The sequence below is a fragment of the Schistocerca piceifrons genome, chromosome 2 (genome assembly GCF_021461385.2).
Source record: "Schistocerca piceifrons isolate TAMUIC-IGC-003096 chromosome 2, iqSchPice1.1, whole genome shotgun sequence".
Classification (NCBI taxonomy): Eukaryota; Metazoa; Arthropoda; class Insecta; order Orthoptera; family Acrididae; genus Schistocerca; species Schistocerca piceifrons.
The window spans coordinates 342,813,627-342,835,345 of record NC_060139.1 but is presented as its reverse complement, the minus strand read 5'-3'; the positions used below and the strand labels follow the sequence as shown (position 1 = coordinate 342,835,345).

The 21,719-nt window shown below is 38.7% G+C and overlaps 1 protein-coding gene across 1 annotated transcript in view; it reads right to left on the bottom strand.

Moving 5' to 3' along the window:
* Positions 1 to 819: 819 nt before the first annotated feature.
* Positions 820 to 21,719, bottom strand: part of LOC124776496 (nucleolar MIF4G domain-containing protein 1-like) — a 120,980-nt gene continuing 100,080 nt past the window's right edge. Inside the window, exons 9-11 of the mRNA XM_047251514.1 lie at positions 10,903 to 11,067; positions 2,099 to 2,230; positions 820 to 1,203 (exon numbers count right to left, since the gene is read on the bottom strand). Coding sequence (XP_047107470.1) covers positions 916 to 1,203; positions 2,099 to 2,230; positions 10,903 to 11,067 — 585 coding nt within the window. The 3' untranslated portion in view covers positions 820 to 915. The remainder of the gene's footprint in view (positions 1,204 to 2,098; positions 2,231 to 10,902; positions 11,068 to 21,719) is intronic.

The following is a 21,719-nucleotide window of genomic DNA, read 5'->3' as shown; positions in this document are numbered from 1 at the left end:
ACATAAGAGGAATTGCCACCTGGGTCACATGGATGAATTGGCCATAGCAGAACATGTTTACCAGGAAGGTAATCATTCTTCGCTCTAGACAGAGAATCAGGAGCAACGACAAACAACAGCTGCCCAACGGCAAGGTTTTTCTTCTTTTCATTAGTATGGTCACAGATTTTATCAGGAAAGAGGAAGATGTTAAACTGGATAAAATTTGGATGTCAGCGTTGCACCGAAAACATGACGATCAATTACTTTGAATCGAGAATGTTGGCATTACCAGAGACAATACCATAGCCAATGCCACATGATGGACAGTGGCGTCCTCTGTACTGCCTACATAATCAGCGCTTCCTCAAGTTCACTTTGCAGTTTGCCACTTTATCTTGGAGGATGTCTCCTGCAGTCAAAGACGAAATGTCAGGGGAGAGTTTATACATCGACCTTGGCCTGTCAGCCCGGAAGTTATTGAGTCCTGTTGCATTAAAAAAATTTCCAATCAATACGAGTGTGTACAGAATGATATGAGTCTGTACAGAATGAGTTAAAATTACTGCAATATACAAAAATGAGAATAGATATTTTAGACATTATCAAACATTTTTGCCTGTAATGAAAATTTTACTTCTCCAATAAGAGGTCCCTTTTCGTTCTCCGTCCCACAAATCGTGATGATACAGGGACTGACACATTTGTTTCATTAAATATGTTTGATAAACGATTTTCTGAGTCATATGCATCTAAAGTAGGGGACAACTAATATTTACTTACATTTTTTTTACATGAACATACACGTTGGTAAAATGCAGAGGTTGAGAACGACACTGATAATATTGTACTTTATTATGTACACTTATGAAAATATATTACAAAAAGCTTATAAATAATTCATTTATCAAAACTATGTACATCTGTTGCTAAAAATTAAGTGGGTCTTATTTTTGACATATTTGTAGATAAGATTCTGTCAACTACTTCAGCTCGTTGATTCAAAAGAGTTAACTGTGATGTTGGTAGAGACATTGAATTTTTCAGCACAAAATGTTTTATAAAAATTCTCATGCTTTCTCGAAACATTTGGAGCTTTGGTGACAATGACACACGGCAAAATACTTCCTGCATATTGTCCTGTGATTCATGGAGTAAGATTCCCAACAGAATCTGACGTAGAAGGTGCACAGTTGCCTTATTCACCTCACCAAAGTTAATTACCTGAAATGAACTTACAGTAATGAATCATGTTTGACATCAGATTTTTGTATCATAATCTAAAACAGTTTATGGTAAAAAGTTCAATAAATTAATAACAAATTTATAGCATTTCATAGTTAAAATCAAGAGAATTCAAAAAGAGCAATAATGTAGGCAGCAGAAAGTGCCCTGATCTGTCTTAAGCATTATTCCATCCTTGTAATCATATGTATTTATTTACCACTAAATATCCTGTATTCTTATCAGTCAAATTTCTTGTAGCAACTGCAGTTTTGACATATTCAAACTTCCTTAATCTTGAGTTAATTAAGAACTAAGAAAATTGACTAAAGATTGAGAATTACTAGATATGGAGGAGATCATTATCGCATTTATTGGATCTATTAGCTTTCCTGGCAATGACAGCTCAAAACACACAGTTATTTAAACGTTTATTTGCCAGGGGAGTATCTTGTTCTGAGTTAAGTGAATGCAATATGCATTGTGCTTACAGTAAAGACAGAACTTATTCAGAACAAATTACATGTAGAGAGTCTGATGGTGGCGTTGGAAACTGAAAACCAGTTAACAAAACATTAAATCTGCAGAATGTACGCAATACAGTGTTTTTCATTTACAAAATTGGTATAACATTTTAGCAAATGTTTTAAAAGTTATCTGATATTGAACTTGATTGTATATGAACAATTAATGTTTCTTGTTTCTTCATATAATTTTAGTGCAAACTTCATTACTTCCAGCACTTGCTTGGTAGATCAAACCTTTATAGATGTCAAATTCTGAGGACACTTTCTGAATAAAAAGCATTTTGTCAACTATACTCTTCATACAAATTCAGCAAACAACATCAAAAATATAAACTGCTAAGTCAATCTCTTTCAATTTTCTGACATACCTTCAAGGTTGAAAGAGCCAAGCCTTTGTTGATGAAGAGATGAATAAGCAGCTGTGCTAGGTTTGGCACTTGAAACTGTGACAGTCTGCTTAATTCTTTTAGTTTATCCCACACTGCACACTGAGTTATCATCTGCATCAAATATAATTTATATTCTTAGTAGATGAGAGAAAGGTAAGATATCAATAAACAACAATAATAAATAAACATATAAATTACATAACTTCTATTTTTATAAACTAAAGTTTTTATTTTTTTAAACTTAAAAGATAATGAATAACCGATATAGTAAAATCAAGGACGTCTAAAAGTAGAACTTTACAACTTTTAAAGGAGCAACAGTACGGAAAAGGCTACAGAATAACAAGTACCTCTGCTGTAAATGTTCACCAAATCATTAACATACCAAAATCAACCAGGAAGTAAGTACCAATACAGTGTAAAAAAACAGCGATTAGAATTATGTTTATTTCACGGGACAGTACACACCTTCCGATACTTTACAACATAATAAACTCCTCTTATAATGTATTAAAACAAATGTGTGGGTCTAGTGGTCAAGCACCCGTACTACATGTTTACCATCTCTGAGGATACCCAAATACTAATATTATCTATACTCCACCTAAAAAAAATATGTGATGTAGTGTTTTAAAAATTTCAAGGCCCAGTAAGCTTAGCTCAGATATGACCATAAACTCATATTTCAAAATTATATTTCGTATGAAAGGATTAGGCTTGCAAATAGACACAGTTTTCAGAAACACATTTCTCCAAGATTTTGGGCTGGTTAGTCACGCCTTGCCGTATGGTTACGACGCACCAAGCACACACAGCATCTTGTCTGTTGTCCAGTTATTAGCACCCATTAGTTGCTTGCTCTTCCCAAGCTCTTTGTATTACTCGATCAGCCTAATGTAACCTTCTGCATTTGGTTTCTTAATTAAGACTTAAACCAGGCATTCGCTGAACTACGTATTCCATAAAAACTTAATTTCTCTAATAAAACAACGGAAAATCCAGGATGGAATGTAACAGTATTAGAGAAGGAAAGTTGCTACTCACCACACAGTGCAAATGCTATCGTTGTCCTCATCAGATTTCACCTCGTTTTTTTCCCCTTGTGCATCCATTTTGTCCTTTCTCTGATTTTTCACATGTATTTGGGTGTATTTTGCGTAATTTTTTGCATGTAATTCTACTTTTTTGCGTAATTTTTCACATTTTTTGCACCATCTTGGATCCTTGCTCCTTCCATCTGAGTCAATACAGAAAAGTCTCCTTATCCCTAGCCAGATCCCACTCCCACATACTGTTCCTGCATTGTTGCTTGGCTAATGGCCTTACCATCAAATTACCCATCTCTGGTTGCCACCCCTCCTTCCACAATGACCTTCACCTGTTCAGACTCCGCCAATCCTAAGCCCTCACCAACATAGTCCTGCAAAACCATATCAACTGAGCCCAATCCTCCTTGCAGTACCTTCTCTCCATCTGCAAAATTCTCCTGCTGTGTAATCCCAAATTCCTGGAACAAAACTTGCCACAGTGACTCCATTTCAGTAATCCAGCAGGATCTCCAGTCACTACTCAAATCCTTAGGCCCAGCCCAGAACCTCTCCCCAGAGTGCACCTCTCTACCTGCTCCTACCACTCCCCGCACTCCCACCTTCTACATTCTTCCTGAAGTCCATAAACCCAACTACCCAGGACGACCCATTGTAGCTGATTACTGTGCACCCAGTGAGAGAATCTCTGCTCTCGTAGACCAACACCTTCAACCTATTACCCAGAACCTATCCTCCTATGTAAAAGATACCAAACATTTCCTCCACCGACTCTCCACAGTTCCTGTCACTTTACCGCACGGAGCCCTGCTCATCACTATTGATGCCACCTACCTGTACACTAACATTCCTAATGCTCATGGCGTTACTGCTATTGGACACTACCTTTCCAGATGACCTATGGATTCCAAACCAACAACCTCCTTCCTAGTCGCCATGACCAACTCTATCCTCACCCACAATTACTTCTCCTTTGAAGACATTACCTACAAACAAATCCGGGGTACGGTGATGGGCACCCACATGGCACCAGCCTATGCCAACCATCTAGAGGAATGCTTCCCAAATACCCAGAATCGTAAACCCCTCACCTGGTTCAGATTCACTGATGACATCTTTGCTATATGGATTGAAGATAAGGACACCCTATCCACATTCCTTCAGAACCTCAACAACTTCTCCCCCGTTTGCTTCACCTGGTCCTACACAAACCAACAAGCCACCTTCCTAGATGTTGACCTCCACCTGAGAGATGGCTACATCAGTACCTCCGTCCATATCAAACCTACTAACCACCAGCAATACCTCCACTTCAGCAGCTGCCACCCATTCCATACCAAGAAGTCCCTTCCGTACAGCCTAGCCACCTGTGGTCATCGCTTCTGCAGTGACATGCAGTCCCTCTCAAAATATACCAAGGGTCTCATTGAAGCCTTCACTGACCGTAATTTTCCTCACAACCTTGTACAAAAACAAATCTCCCTTGCCTTATCTTTCCAGTCTCTCACCACCTCCCGAAGTCCCAGTCCGGCCACAGAGGAGCATTCCCCTCGTAACTCAGTACCATCCAGGACTGGAGCATCTGAATTACATTCTCCACCAGGGTTTCAATTACCTTTAGTCGTGCCCTGAAATGAGAAATGCCCTGCCAACTATCCTTCCCAGCCAGCCAACAGTGGTATTCCGCTGTCCACCAAACCTACACAATATACTCGTCCATCCTTACACAACCCCTGCTCCCAATCCCTTACCTCATGGCCCATACCCCACAAAACGTGCCCCATCCATCCTCCTACCACCACCTACTCCAGTCCGGTCACTAACATCACCTATCCCATCATAGGCAGGGTTACCCATGAAACCACTCATGTGATTTACAAGCTAAGCTGCAACCACTATATAGGCATGACAACCAACAAGGTGTCTGTCCGCATGAATGGCCACTGAAAAACTGTGGCCAAAAAACAAGTGGACCACCCTGTTGCTGAACACACTGCCAAACATGACGTCTCTCATCTCAATGACTGCTTCACAGCCTGTGCCATATGGATCCTTCCCACTAAAACCAGCTTTTGTGAACTGCCCAGGTGGGAACTTTCCCTGCAATACATCCTACGTTCCTGTAACCCTCCTGGCCTCAATCTTCGTTAGTCACTGTCCTCACCCATCCAGCCCCTTCCCTGTTCCCATTCCAGCACTACAGAGCCGTCATTTCACTGCCACAACCAGTCTTTTAATTTCTTTTTATTTCTCTCCTTTCCGCTACTAACCCCCCCCCCCCCCCCCATCTAAACTACAGCACTTCACTGTCCGCCACCCCCACCGTACTATCCCTCCCCTTCCCCACTCCTCCTTACCCTTACCCCCACCCAGTCGCCACTCCCATCATGCAGTGGTGCTGCTGCTCGTAGTGTAGTTTCAGTTATCTGAGACTGCAGATGTATGTGCAAGTTGCGTTTGCGTGAGTGTGTTTGGGTGTGTGTCTATGTGTGTCTATTGCTGAAAGCTATAATTGTGTGAATCTTTTTGTTGTGCCTATTGCGACTCAGGATCTCCGCTATATGGTGAGTAGCAACTTTCCTTCTCTAATATTGTTAACTGCTTTAATAGAATATTATGACTGACACAATCCAATGCTTTTGATAAGTCACAGAAATCCCAATTTGTGACTTTTTTGCCATTTAAAGATTTATATGTGCTCAGGAAATGTATAAATAGCTGATTCAGTAGTATAGCCTTTTGAAATCCAAATTGTGATTGTCTAAGTATCCCATTACTACACATATGGGTGACACCACTGGAGTACATTACCTGCTTAAAAATCTTAGAAAATGATGTAAGGAGCGACACTGGATGATAGTTACTGGCGTCTGTGCAGTCACCCTTTTCGTATAGGGGCCTAACAGTGGCATATTTCAATCTCTCTGGGAAAACACCTTGCGTTAATGAAGCGTTACATGAGAGACTAAGAGCATTAGATATTATAAGGCCACAACTGCGTAGTATCTTGTTGAAGATGATATCCACTCCATATGAACTTTTACTTTTTAGAATCATAGTGATCTTCCGTAAGTTCCGACATGAAAGTGAGATTAATTTTTAATTCACTAAATGTCCTCTGTATTGTTTCTTCAGTGTACTTTTTTTTCTTTCTCTTCTGAAATATTTGCACCAATTTTTTCAACTATTTTTAAAAACTGTTTATTAAAAACATCTGCTACATGTGAACTGTCTTTTACAACACTCACATTCTCTTTAACATAAACACTGTCATCTTCTACAACTTCTTTCCCTGACTCTTTTTTAACAATATTGCATACTGATTTTATTTAGTTATCTGATCTATTAATTTCAGACAAGATGTGCACACCCCTGGACTTTTTTTACCACTTTTTTAATACTTTATGGTGCTGTTTATGATAAGAAAGTATTTCTAAGTTATTAATTGTACAAAATAGCCAGAACAAGTCCTTTCTTCATCGTGAAGAGATTCAGATACCTGCAGTGATCAAACGTTTCTTTAATGACTTGCTGTTATTACATTTAAATATCTTTATAGGAAAACTACCTTCAAAAATAGATACAAACTCATTAAGGAATATGTTGAATTTAGAGATAGAATAAGGCTCATTGTAACTTCACCCCAGTCAACATTATTTAGCTTCATTTAAAATCTTTAGTAGTTTTGTCATTAATCAGCCTTACTGTTTACTTAGAGTGTTCCTGAACTGTAAATGGAGCTACGAGATATAATGTGATTAACTGTGCATCGTGATGATCCAAGAGTCTGTTTACCACTGGATAAGTTATGTCTCTCTTCAAGTTCTGTTTGTTGAAATGAATACATTATCTATAAGGGTCCTACTATTTTGAGCAACCTGGACAGGGAAATTTATGACCGATTTCAAGTTTCAAATGGCTAAAAGGCCCTCTTACATCAGTTTTCCTATCAATTATCCCAATAATAATCACAAATATTACGTTTTCCAATAGTAACTCACAAGTACATACTTCCGTATCCTGATTTATATAGAACTTACTTATTTCCACATGTCTGTATTTATATCTCTTTTATTATGGATGTGACAACCCTTCCTTTATCTATATTGAATCCACATGAGTGTGCAGTTAACTTAAACCACTAACAGTAAGATTTTCTATGCCTGAGTCATATGGTGTTCAGGCAGACAAATTACATTAATTTCTTTCCACCTATTAAGATCTTGCAAACAAATTAACAATTCATCTGTTTTATTTTTTACCTCTCAAATATTGTGATGAAATAAGTTGATTTCACATGCTGGTTTCTCATCTGACCCCAATAACCACAGGAATTTGCCTTTGTGTGCTGATGCCCCCTTATGTTATCTGCTAATAGACCTGCTAACTTATCCTTACTCCTCCCATTCAAGTGTAGGCTATGTGAAGTATATCCCCGTCTTCATGCAAACTACTGAACACTACCAATATGAGATTTTGCATCCTTCTGAAGGAGTCGCCTCAGGTCCATGTTTCCTCGCTTTACAGTTGAGTAAAACCAGTGCTGGTCAGGGCTCCACAAAACTCACAGTTGTGTGCTCAGTAGCTGCTCCTACTTTGTCACCCCTATTACCATATTTTTCATTTTGAGCCAAGCCGTTTCCAACTCCACCATCTATTAACACCTGATCATCTTTGTTAGAATTTTTGTGCATTTGGGGTTGGGTTGGGTTGTTTTGGGGAAGGAGACCAGACAGCGAGGTCATCGGTCTCATCGGATTAGGGAAGGATGGGGAAGGAAGTCGGCCATGCCCTCTGAAAGGAACCATCCCGGCATTTTCCTGGAGCGATTTTGGGAAATCACGGGAAACCTAAATCAGGATGGCCGGACGTGGGACTGAACCTCCGTCCTCCCGTTTTGTGCATTTGTCCTAAGTTATTTGTTACCTGGCTAATACTGGCACTTGGTATTAAAAAAGAAACTGTGACCTGGCACACTGCACGTAATGTTCCCTGTAGCTGCCTGCTTGCACCCCTCCCATGGCTGCTACCTAGCAGCTGAACTGTTCTCTTCCTATTCTGATTTTCACCTGACTTATCACTAAGTGTCTTACCATTGCTCTGATGCGCCCTACATTTCTCAACACCTGTACAAGGCTCTTTGTTCTCTAATTCTGATAGCAAGCAAAACTGAGTTTGCTAAGAAAATTTTCCCTAATTCACCCTTTGCTGCCACCTTTCCCCAGCACTCCTTCTCTTTTTCTGCCCTTCAGCAACTTTTGCATTTTGTAACTGTCTGAAGGGCACAAAAATTCACCTCCTGTTCCTCAATTTTCTGGTCTTTCTGGCCTTTCTGGCATAACCTACTTGTCCAATTCCGTGAAAGAGACCCGCTGATCATCCCATTCTCTTCCTCACTGCAGTCATCTCAATGAAAGCATAACCAACCATTTTCACAAATACTCCATGTTTAACTACAGCAACATCCATACTTATCGCAAAGGACTGACTGATTTTAACACTAGGTACAATGAAACAAATGGAAAAGAAATTTACGTTATTCTATTTGTACAATTCTTGTGCCTAAAATTAGTTCTAAATTTATGAGTGTAGGTGAAATAAGAAAAGAATACTTTTTACACTGTTTTTACCTATTTTACATGACACTAATACTCACATTAATGTAATTATGCTAATACTGCATAATACTACATGGACAGAAAACCAGATTATAACAACCTGAAAATAAATAATGAAGTAATACAGTGTGTGGAAGGCACAAAATTTCTTGGAATGCATGTTGACTGAGGGGGTAGGAACAGCATGTAAAAACATTTAGTAACAGAATCTCTACGGCATCTTATGCCTTCTGAATTCTTACATCAATATGCAATATTTCCTGTATCAGATCAATATATTTTGCTTATTCTCATTCTGTTTATTTAAGAGATAATTTTTTGGGGAGTAATTAGGAAAAATATTCAAGCTGGGGAAAAAAATGCAATACATATAATGACACAGGGAGGCAGCATGGCTCATTGATTTGACCTTTTTAAATGCTGGAAATCTTAACTGCCCTTTGTGTGTATATTTTTAGTGTTACATATGATGATGAAGAAGAAGAAGAAGAAGAAGAAGAAGAAAGGAAAAAAATCTACTATGTTAAAAACTGTTTAGTATATGGTTAGAACACTAGAAATGTCTATAATTTGCATCTGGACAGAAAAAAATAAAAATTAAAATTCAGCAGTTTATTGCACAATGTCATCAAATTATATAATAAATTACAACAACATACAAAAGATAGACTATCTTCTCTTTCAAAGTGAAACTAAAAAATTATTTACAAAATAAAAGTTTTTCTAGATGGTAATGGAGTACTTGAATTAAAGTAGGTTACTTAATTTAAGAAGTCCTGTATTATAATATGCACAGAAATAGTAATTATTTAAGAGAAAAACAAATGTAATTAGATTACAAGAAGAGTCATTGTCAACTATTGTGCATGAATTAATTTTAAGCTGTTAATTTTTCACTGTTTTGAATGATGAAATCCATTCACATATAGATAAATAAATACAGTCATGTAATTCTTTACAACAGCAAAATTCACAACGATCTTGCAGGCACAGTGTTTGCAGCACAATCCTCCTGCACACTGTTGAGTGACTATGTCATGCGTCAGAGGGAGGAAAGGAACTGAAAGTGACAGTATTAAACAATTATTACTTAAGCCAACTATTCAGGCAAGGCATAGCTGCTTTCAGCTACTCTGTCAACACAAAGTTTTGTTAACATGTTTCCAGACAGCAGTGCTTTGACTTAAGTGCTTGTGATGGCATATGGATATCATGGCAACAATGAACGCACTTTGCATGCCGATGAGAGGGTAGCTTATGCTTAAGCTTTCCTCTACTTTGGGTGAGTGCTATGTGTCAAGCATCCTCAAAATTCTTTCAAGTAGTTCCTAGAGATGGTAAAAACTAGCCACAATGAAAATTTTGCTGCTGTGGTTGTGTCTAAAAGAAATAAAAGATGTTATAATGCCATGTTAGTCATTCTGTCACATGTGATGCTGCTGTACTAGTATTAATGCAGCACTGACTTATATGCTAGATCTTTAAATATAAAAAACATGGAGATTATTACATACAATCCATAGATGCTCTAATTAGTCAATTTGCTTACTAAGTTACTGTACATAGGAGATACTGTCTGACAATGACAGAAACCTCATAATTCCATAAGAAGTACAGCAAAACAAAATATGATGCACTGAGAGTGCAGATGAAGAAACTTGTGAGTATGAAGAACTTGGCATACATATATTTACACAAATGGCCATTATAGTTACTTACCCTTCAAAATAATGTTTAAATGAAGCCTAAATGATTGGCAAGGAAAATGTAACTGTATAATTTGTGTAAACTGCAATTTGGACTCAGATGGGGAAAGTAAAGTTGTTCAAATACTGTTCCTGTCCTTCCCAATACACTCTTCTGTTAGTTGCTACATGTCACAAAACATTCTTTTAAAAATCACAATAACACACTCAAACTGGTGCCAAACTGGACAAGATACTTCATTATGTGGTATATACTATGGTTGTCACATTGTGATCATGTTACAACCATTTTCTACCAACATACATGCACGGCTTCATCAGGATATTTCCTTGATATCTGTCTTGATAAATGTGACTTATATTAGTTTTAATAAAACCAACTAAGTTTGTATAGCAAGGCTATATGAACTTACCTGATATTTTCTATCAAAATCACAAAACTTTTGAATCAGATGGCTATAGTACGGGTTATATCGTTTTTCTTGAAGACAACAGTCCAGAGTAACATGTATGATTTCCCTTTCTTGTTGATTTTTGAGACCCAAATGCAGCAGTTTTTCAAAACCGTCTAAGTAGTCCTGCAAATAATATTTAAAAGTAATAATATATCTAACAGGACAAATATAAATCTCTCTCTCTCTCTCTCTCTCTCTCTCTCTCTCTCTCTGTGTGTGTGTGTGTGTGTGTGTGTGTGTGTGTGTGTGTGTGTGTGTGCGTGTAAGGGGGGGGGGGGCAGTTCTTGTGTTTGTGTCTACATATATCTTCAAAAAAATTCAAAAGAAAAGGCATGACATTCTAAAGAGGTGCTTAGCAGGCTGCTATGAGGAAGCCCCTGCAGCTTAATTAACAATTCTTATTTGAAGATATAATCAAGTAATTAGTGTGACTATTTGCTTCATTGCTTATTGTGATCTGGCATTACTTGGTCATCTATATTCTTGAGATAGTATCTGTGCGCCTTCAGCCTATTAGCCTTAACCTATCCTCCTATATAAAAGACATGAACTATTTTTTCCACTGAGTCACCACAGTTCCTTTTCCTTTAGCACATGGCGCACTGCCTGTCACTGATGCCACATCCCTAATGACCATGGCCATGCTGCTATTGAACACTGCCTTTCCCAATGCCCGACTGACTCCAAACCTACAATCTCCTCCCTGGTCACCTTCACCAAATATATCCTCACATACAATTACTTCTCCTTTGAAGGCATCACCTACATACAGATCTGTGGCACAGCAATGAGCACCCACGTGAAACCATTCTATGTCAACCTATTTATGGGCTGTCTAGAGGAACTGTTCCTAACCATCCACAAAATCCCAAACCCCTCAACTGGTTCAGATTCACCATTGACTCCTTTGTGGTCTGGACTGACTGTGAAGGCACATTTCTCCAGAACCTCCAACATCTTCTCCCCCATTCACTTCATCTGGTCCCAAACCCAACAAGCCATCTCCCTTGATGTCGACCTCCACCTCAATGATGGCTACATCAGTACTTAAATCCACATCAAACCTACCAAATACCAGCAATACCTCCACTTTGACAGCTGCCACCCATTCCATATCATGAACTACCTTTCATATAGTCTAGCCATTTGCGGCCGTCACACCTACAGTGAAGAACAGCTCCTCTCAAAATATACCAAGGATCTCGCTGAGGCCTTCACAGATCAAAATTACTCAACCCAGCCAACCTTGTACAGAAACTGATCTCCTGTGCCCTGTCTTTCCAGTCACCTACCGCCTCCCACAGACCCACAATCTAGCCACAAAAGAGCACCCCCCTCATAACTCAGAAACACCCAGGACTGGAGCAATTGAATCACATTCTCTGCCCAGGTGACAACTACCTCTTGCCATGTCCTGAAATGAGGAATACCCTACCCACTATCCTTCCTACCCCTTCCTCAGTGGTATTTCAACATGCACCAAACCTACACAATATCCTTGTCCATCCCCACTCCAGCCCTGCTCTCAACCCTTTGCCTCATGGCTCATATCCCTGCAATAGACCTAGATGCAAGATCTCTCCTATACACCATCCCAGCACCACCTACGACAGTCCAGCCACAGTCATCTCCTATCCCATCAAAGTCAGGGCCACCTGTGAAAGCAGGCTACGAAGTTGCAACCACTGTACTGCTTTCTATGAGGGCATGACAGGCAACAAGCTGTCTGTCTCCATGAATGGCCACTGACAAACTGTGGCCAAGAGACAGCTGGACTACCCAGTTGCTGAACATGCTGCCCAACACCCTCCTGGCCTCACCCTTCACTAGTTCCTGTCCTTCACTTACCTATCACTTCCCTGCTCTCACCCCAGCACTGCCCACAATTCGTTTTTCCCTTTCTCTACTTCTCTGACCTCCTGGTTGCACCCTCAGCCCTATCCTTTCCCCCACCACATCCCTCCATGGCCCCACAAGCAGCACTATGCCTTCCCTCACCCCTAACCTGCTCTCTCTCTCTCCCCCCCCCCCCCCCCCCCTCCATACCCGCCCCAGTTTCCTTCTTATCCACAGCACCCTCGTATTGTTTTCCCGTCAGGTGCAGTTGCTATACACAATCCAAGACAGTCGTGTGTGAGTCATGCTTGTGTGAATCTCCGTGTGTTTTCTACTTTAGAAGAAGGCCTTGTGGCTGAAATCTCAGATGCACAGCAGTCTTTTTGTTGTGCCTTTCTGTAACTTAACATCTCCTCTACATGATGAGCTGAAATCTATCTTTTCCTAATGTTATCATTATTCTGTCCTGGATCTCCCATTGTGTGAAGATTGTTAAAAACATGTAGACAACCAAATTGTTTTAGTTTCAAGGGGAAGAAAGCGTCACTTGAGAGTTTGATCTGTAAAATCTCCACTGACTTACGTATTGACAAACACTTCCAAGTATTCTTGGTTGCAGCTTTACTGGAACTGATTCTGCTTTGAGCCACTATCTAATGGATAAACTACTTTATCATGTGTGGATGGGTTCTGTGGTGTCACCGCAAGGCACCACGCTTGCTAGATGGTAGGCTTCAAATTGGCCACGGTCCATCAGTACACATTGGACACGCAAGTCTCCACTGTCGACACTAGAAGACCGAGCGCCACCACTCAGCTGGTCTTCTGAGACAAGCTAGCGCACTGCCCAGTTCTACAGCCGACTTTAATAGGAATGGTTCACTTGTTATAGCTTCAGAGATCTCATTTGCAGAGACGCTAGTTAGCGTAGCCTTCAGCTAAGTCAGCAGCTACGAACTAGCCAGGCACCACATACAGTTTATGCATTGACAATTGATCTATATGTGTGGAGCAATCAGAATTGCAAAGTAGTATTCGCAGTTCAGTCTATAACTGCACTTGTAAATATTATTGTACAAAGTCAAGATTGATGTTCACCGCTGATGCTGAATTAAAGCTAAGTATTTAAATGTATTCCTGTCTACTAACTTTCTAATCACCTAAGATGTTCCCGATACATCCCGTCAAGTATAGTTCATCAATCCTCACATCAGCCAACGTGATCAACGCGTGCAATTAATGGCCACACCTCATGATCATACTAAGAGTCAAATTGTGTGACTCAACCGGGTCACCCTTTTTCCATATGGCCCATAGTTCCGCCTCATACACAACAGATTCTGAATGCCTGTTTGAGTATATGACAGAAGAATCAGATGTCACACATTATCAAGTCTATGATGCTATCATGCAACAAGGTTAGAAATGCGCGTTCTTTGCACCTTCAAGTGTAATAAACTGCTCTGGTATGAGGAGAGTAAGCACATTTATACAATAGCTTGGGAATATTTTTTATTTTTCTATGTCTTGTCATTGATATGTGTATTTATTTATTTCCTATGGCTCATTGCAATGTCTTTTCATTTGAATATATACAAAAAAGTAAATTTCTAATTTCTTCTTGGCACTAACATAACATTTTACATTTACCACAACTGATAAGAATTAAATACTACCATTTTGTTTCCTTGTTTCTGAGTACAACATTCCACTTTTCATTAGTGCACTACTGACTATGAAGCAATATGAAAGCTGGTTAATGGCCCCCAAGTTCAATCAGCTTTCTATGAGTTGAACGAGAAGGACTTACTATCTAATAAGTAAAATAACCAAATAAAAAAATGAAAATAATCGATCTAACAAATATTGGTTTACAAGGTGAATGTCACAACTGTAATTGACAAAATTATAAGAGTTATTTTATATGCAGATGAGAAATCTTAATTTTATTTTCTCTCTAGGCTGATTCTGAAAAGGTAATGTGTCATGCTCATAGTTACTTTTTGAGATACTGGTGACCAACTTTTAAAGACTGAATTGTTCAGAAACAGGCAGTGAAAGAATAATTCTGAATATGGATTGGGTGCAATCTGCTGCAGCTATCATTAAATGTAAATGAGGTACATGAACCCAAGCCTAATTTAAATGCAAAAACTTAAGACACGTTTCACATGTGGTATGAACACGAGTCAATAAATGCTCAGACTTTTAATCTCAAGTGGAAAAATTATTTCAGATATTCTCATAATTATCAATGTTAAAGTAATTTATTATTTCATGCACGTTTCTGTCATTCCACGAGGCGTGTTTTTTTTTAGTAAGTACCATTTTTTTATAAAAATAAAACAAGCAGACTTTTACATGTATGGCTGTACTTTTAAACTACTCTTCAACATCATTCCCACCAATATTAAGGCTCTTATCGTATACTACAATTGGATTTTGAATACCATCCTTGTAGAAATCTGCCACCTAACTAGACAATCCAAACATGGTCATTTTGTTATCTTCATCATTGTCATCATGCTGACCACCACATGCTCCTTCAAATGCTGGAACACATGGTAGTCACTGAGCAACAGATTGAGGCTGTACGGAGAGTGATCAAGTTGTTCCCAGCCAAATGATCCGATCAGCTCTTGGGTTCGGATGGCCACATGTGGACGGGCATTGTCATAAAGCAAAAGATCCACTTACTCAGCATGTCATGTCTTTTGTTTTGGATTGCAGAGCACTGTTTTTTAAAGTTCTCACAAAAAGTCGTAGAATTTATGGTGTCACCATGAGACAAAAAATACTTGAGCAACACCCCCTCCCTGTCCCAAAAAACAGTGACAAATTTACTTAAAAACTCTTTACCCTTCTCGCTGTACTGTTGTGTGAAAGTCAAAGCGGTTAATCATTTGCTTTTGTGTACTTCAGTCAGCATTTTCAGTATTCAGTGTATTATAACTTTTGATAATTTACATATTTTGTAACAAATGCACAAAGCACACTTCTTGACACTTGAGGAAACTCTTAATGTGAAATCGTGAAGCATCTGTTCCCCCTTTTTCATCAACTTTCTTCTGCAATGGCTGATGGTCACCGACTTAGTTCCTCATCATGCACAATCGTAAGGCTATCTTTAAAAGCTCTCACCTATTTCCATACCATGCCATCACTCATACACTTCACTGATCTCACAATGAATTTCAGCTGCTTTCACACCTTTAGCATTAAGAAAACGAATCACAGCACGTATTTCACAGTCAGTGGGATTCTCAATCAGGGGAGGCATTTAAAATACTCACAAACAAGCGCAAACATGCTATATGATGCTCAAATGGCATCTGTAGTTGTCAACATAGTGAGGTACACACTGTGCAGAGCCAAATGCCGACCAAAGCACTGCAGCAGCAGAATTTCAAAATGATGCTTACTTTAAAAACATGCTTCATATTTTTATTTGGCACATATAGACACCATTTTATGAACTTCATTTTCAGTCATTCTCAATTTAAGAAAAGTTGTAAGAAGTAACGAAGAGAGTTTGAGATTTAGCAGTTTCTTTACAGAAAAGAAACAATACAGGTTACAGAAATGTTTGCTCTATTCTGTGAGTTCTACTGTCTCGTTTTTTTTAAGTTACACCACTCTGAATGTAACATGTAACTTCCACTAAACTTTCTGAGATTAAATATAACAACAAACACAGCATTAAGAAAACTAAAGATTGTGTTTCAGCAAATAAATAGTGAACTTCTTTCCTATCTATTTATTTATTTATTTTTTTCTCATTGCCCTTTGCATCCGAGACATTTTCACAGATGTCTGCTACTGCTAACAAGTTCAGTCTTATGTAGATCTGTGTGGTAAGTAAGGAGACGAGGTGGAATTCTCACTGCACCAAAAGATTCCCATCCACAACCATTCAATGATTTACTGCCGGAAGTAAGAAAGTGATGGGCACTTTGTTTTCTAGTGCAGTATATTTCAGTAAATTGTAATTCATTCTTGGCTTTGACCAGACAGTAATGCTGAATTGTACACTGAGTGAAAAATAGAAACTGGGTTACATGGTGTCATTGATTCGTAACGAACAAAAGTTGATTCTTTTTTTAAGTTTTTTTATTATTTATTTATTTATTTATTTTACACACATTATTAGTATCTCACACTTTGTGAGATAATCAGGTCTTGACAACAAACAGTGGTATTTTTCTTTTTATCAGTATCTGCATTTATGTGAGATCAAAGTCTGCAGCTTTCAGTTTAATTTAAAATATTACTGGAAACAAAATGGAAGTAAAATATCTGCATGTGAATTCTGTTCTGCCTTACATCAGAGTGCATCTGTAAGTTAAGTGGAGGATCTCGATAGGCATAATACTGAATAAGGAAATAGGGATGCACATAAGCCAGTACGAACAGCATAATGAAAGCATTTTTGTATCCAAGACAGATACAAAAGCAACACTCACCACAGAAGTACAAGTTTATATGCCAGTTAGCTCTGCAGATGATGAAGCAATTGGAAGAATGTATGATGAGACAAAGGAAATTATTCATGCAGTTAAAGGATATGAATATTTAATTGTGATGAGTGACTGGAATTTGGTAGCAGGAAAAGGAAGGAGAGAAAAAGTAGCAGGATAACATGAACTGGGGAGAAGGAAAGAAAGAGGAAGCTGCCTGGAAGAATTTTTGCAGACAGAATAATTTAATAACTGGTAACACTTTGTTTAAGAACCCTGAAAGAAGTCTGTAAACATCACAGACCTGAGGACACTGGAAGGTTTCAGACTGATTAAACTATAATGGTAAAACAGAGATTTCAAGAGACATTTCCCATAGAGACAGGCAATCTGCACTTGAAACATTGACTAGGAAAAAAGGAACAATAGTTCGTCTGATCTGAAATGTCTCCCTGGTAATATTAGTAAGTGGAATGAAGATTCTGCGGCAGGCTGCTGCAACAGCGCTCTATGTCACATGCTCAAGGAAAAATTTCCCAAGCTGCAAAAAATGCGGTATATACTGTGTGTGAGAAGGACTGGGATATCTTATCAATGTGTGCAGCTTCTTTCAGTCACAAAAAGAATAGACAATGAAGGAATATCATTTTTTCAAAAACTGCATCAATGCAGAAAACACTTTCCCACATTATACAGCATGTAGAAGAAGCTGAAATGAACAGGACACTTGTGGTTTATCAAGTTGGACACTACCTCAAATTTTGGCCTACAAAAACTACATAAGCTGCACGAATGTGTGATGTTTGAGATTTTCAATATTCTCTTGGTCTCCTTGGGCAAACTATTAGTCCTAGAGTATGTGTGAGATTTTCAATATTCTCTCACTGTCTTCGGGCAAACTATTAGTCCTAGAGGAAAAATGAATAGGACCTTTTTTGTAGGAAATTTAATACTGGACATCTCATGCAATGCATATGTGCTGTAGATTGTGTGCCATAAACGGGGATAACTTTGTTAAGCAGGGCGACTTTGCCATTTTTTGAAAAAGAATATCTTTCCCATCCTACAAGTTCCTGGATCATCGAATAGATGCACAAATGCTTTCACTCCACAAGGCACCAATGAATGAATGAGAGATCCATTTATTCATTGTTTCCTGGTCTTTGTCAGTGCTTTGTCTTTCGGGTTGTGGAGCACACGTTTTCTGGTAGTCTACAAAAGTGTCTCGCCCTGCCCACTCATTCTAACGAGAGTGAAAACTATTACTTTTGTTCAATGCACTATGTAATTACATTTCAGAACCCCTTTTAAAAATAAAATTTTGTGGTGTGTTTAGTATAATAACATAACTTGGCAACATTGCACCAGGAAGCTCAGTAAAAGTGGGACAACTTTACCAACCTAGAATTTTGCCTTTTTCTTACTTATTTCAAGCTTTTCTTCTTTTTTAATCAAGTGTTTTTGGGTCTCCATACAGGTTGTTAAAATGCCAAGTGTAAGGGTCTACGGATTGCACACAGGCGTACAGTACGTAACATGCGCTCACCAGCCGACCTATCTGGAATGCTGACAATATGCTTGGTCAGTACACGAGCATCAGGCCGCAGCGCCACACAGGAAGTAAGTGACTGGCCGCCGTCCGCAGCACACCGCATTAACTAGTGTGGCCTCGGGCATGAATATGTATTTCCTTAGCCCACCTTGGAGCCTTTTGATAAGACGGTAATTAGCCACTGTTAGCATGTCAGACACAGTGATGATAGGTGCGCGTAGTGTGCGTGTTTTATAATCAGCCTTTTGTTAATAAAACTGTTTAAACTTACTTCTCATGCTCGCATATTGCCGTACCTCAAGGACCCACCGCTTACAAATCCTGACAAATATTTTGCCTAATCATAATCCGGGGCAACAACACAAACAACCCCCTTATACAAAACTCATTAGAACTAAACTGGCAGCACACACATATCAAAATTATGACGACACTAAACTAAAGCTAGCTCTGCAATGATTAATAAGTAAATGAGCAGTGGAAAAGTAGCAAAAGAGTTCAATATTCCTTGGAGAACAATTGAAAAAAAGTAGAGTGTCTCCATTTAAAGAAACCAGGGTGTCAGACTGCACTGAGCAGTGGAGAAGAAGAGGAGATCCTTGAAAATGTCTTCATGTGTGTGGATTGGGAAATGCCTCTCGATGCCCTCAATCTAAGACTTATCATGAAAAATTTCTTGGATTCAACAGGGAAGCAGATTTTACAATTCCAAAATAACTTACCTGGTGATTACTGGTACGGTTCTTTTGTGAGACAGCATAAAGAAAGACTTTCTTCATGTACGTGCCAAAATATTTCCCTTGTTAGAGCTAGCTTTGGGACAGATCAGCTTAAAGCATACTTTAGTCAGTTGAAAGACTCATTAGAAGGAATTCCTCCATTCCACATACTAAACAATGACATTTCGTAGGGGATGCAAGTATCCAGAAAGTTATAAATTCTACCAAAGCAAGTGTTTCTTTAATGTTCAGTTTCAGCATTAGGAGAACTGCTTCCTCCTTTTGTGGTTTATCAATCAACGCAGTTATGGATTTTAGGAGGACCGAAAGGAACAAAATATGGCAATATAGCAATTGGATGGTTTGATGCTCCGCATTTTTAAAATTGGTTTTTCCATGTTGCTGAGCCGTTGGCAAAAACCTATGTTTAATACGAAATAATCTCAGTAGCCATGTGAATGTGAGAGTTATCAAGGCATGAAGAACTCAAGCCATTCGCTCTGTGCCAGCATCCACTCATCCTTGTCAACCTCTGGACGTTTCAGTATCTGCTCCCTTTAAAAGGAAATGGAGAGCCCTACTGACAGATTAAAAGATGATAAACTCATATAGTTCCAAGACTTGAACATCATATCAGGGTTTATGGAATGTGGTACTGTGCCACTAGACCCTGAAGAAGTTTATTCTAGAATCCCCAGATGCAGAGAGAGCTGACAGTAATGACACACCTACAAGAATTAGTGATTCACTCATGAATTATCTTCAAGCCTGTTGCGGAAATAATAATCAGAGTCCTCTGAAGAGGAGAAGAAGAAGAATTGATGTGGCACCAGGAGAAGCTGTTGATGAATCACACTTGGTGAACCACCAATCTCTTCTGAGTATCTCTGTAACGAAACAAATTGAGGAAACTGGAGGAAGAACATTCAGAGGATTAGCCATGACAGGCGTGATGAATCTGACTGCTTTTTCTTTACATGACACATCTGACTCTGAACCTGAATAAGGTGCAGAATGTACAGAGGACCTAAGTATTTCGGAATTAGTTGATCCTGTGGATCTTGTTTTTGCTGTGAAGAGGATCGTAATTCAGCCATTCGTGAATAAAGTGAAATTAATGCAATAATGGTGCAGGAAACTGAAGCTTGGAATGTTTGTTGTAGTAAAATTCCTGACAAAAAAGTGTCAAGCATTTTGTTGGTAAACTTATTCAGTTCTGTGGAGATGGGGACTTCAAGGAGTCATATCTCTGTACAACAGACTGGGGGAAAACTTTTTACTTCCCAGATGTACCAGAAGCAGCATCCCAGAATTTAAAAGATGTGGTGTACATAATTAATAATCTTTACTATCAAAACCGAGGCAAATTTTTCCTTTCTGATGAAAATCTTAAACTTTTCTTTTAACTTTGAAGATTTGAATTTTATGTGTGCCTTCCTGTGTAACTTCCTTTGTATCTATCTTTGCATTAAAGTGCTTAATACCAATGGGTAAATTGGTTTCAATGCATTAAGCTTCTTTTTTGGTAATTTTTTAATGATTTCCGCTGATTTTAACACAGTTGGCTAAGTTGCCTGATTTCCCAGATAACTTTACCAAATATGTTTTTCAGTTTTTTAAAATATAAATACATAAGTAAGTTGTCATCTGTCCACTGATTATGAGACCAGAGATCAAGACTCATGTTTTAGGATGCTTTCAAAAACATATGCTGCATTATTAGGTAACAAACCATGCTGAAGGAAAAAAGTGGCAAAGTTGTCCCAGTTTAGTGTAGTCTCTGTAGGCCAGTTTGAAATAAGTTTCCTGACTTGACAGACCACAAGTGTCCCATATCAAATTGTTTGTCTCAACTTTCTCTACAATACTGTGGTAAACTGTAAACAGTTATCATTTACATCTTGAACTGAAACGAAAATCTCAAAATTCAGAAGCACAAAAAATGTTCACATACTTTTGAATGAACTGTTACTTCTAAAAGTGAGAGGAAAATATATTAGTCATGGGGGACTGGAATTTGATAGTAGGAAAACGAAGAGAAGGAAAAGTAGCAGGTGAATATGGACTGGGGGTAAGGACTGAAAGAGGAAGCCAGCTGGTAGAATTCTGCACACAGCATAATTTAATCATCGCTAACACTTGGTTTAAGAATCATGGGAGAAGGTTGTATATGTGGGAGAGACCTGGAGACCCCGGAAGCTTTCAGATTGA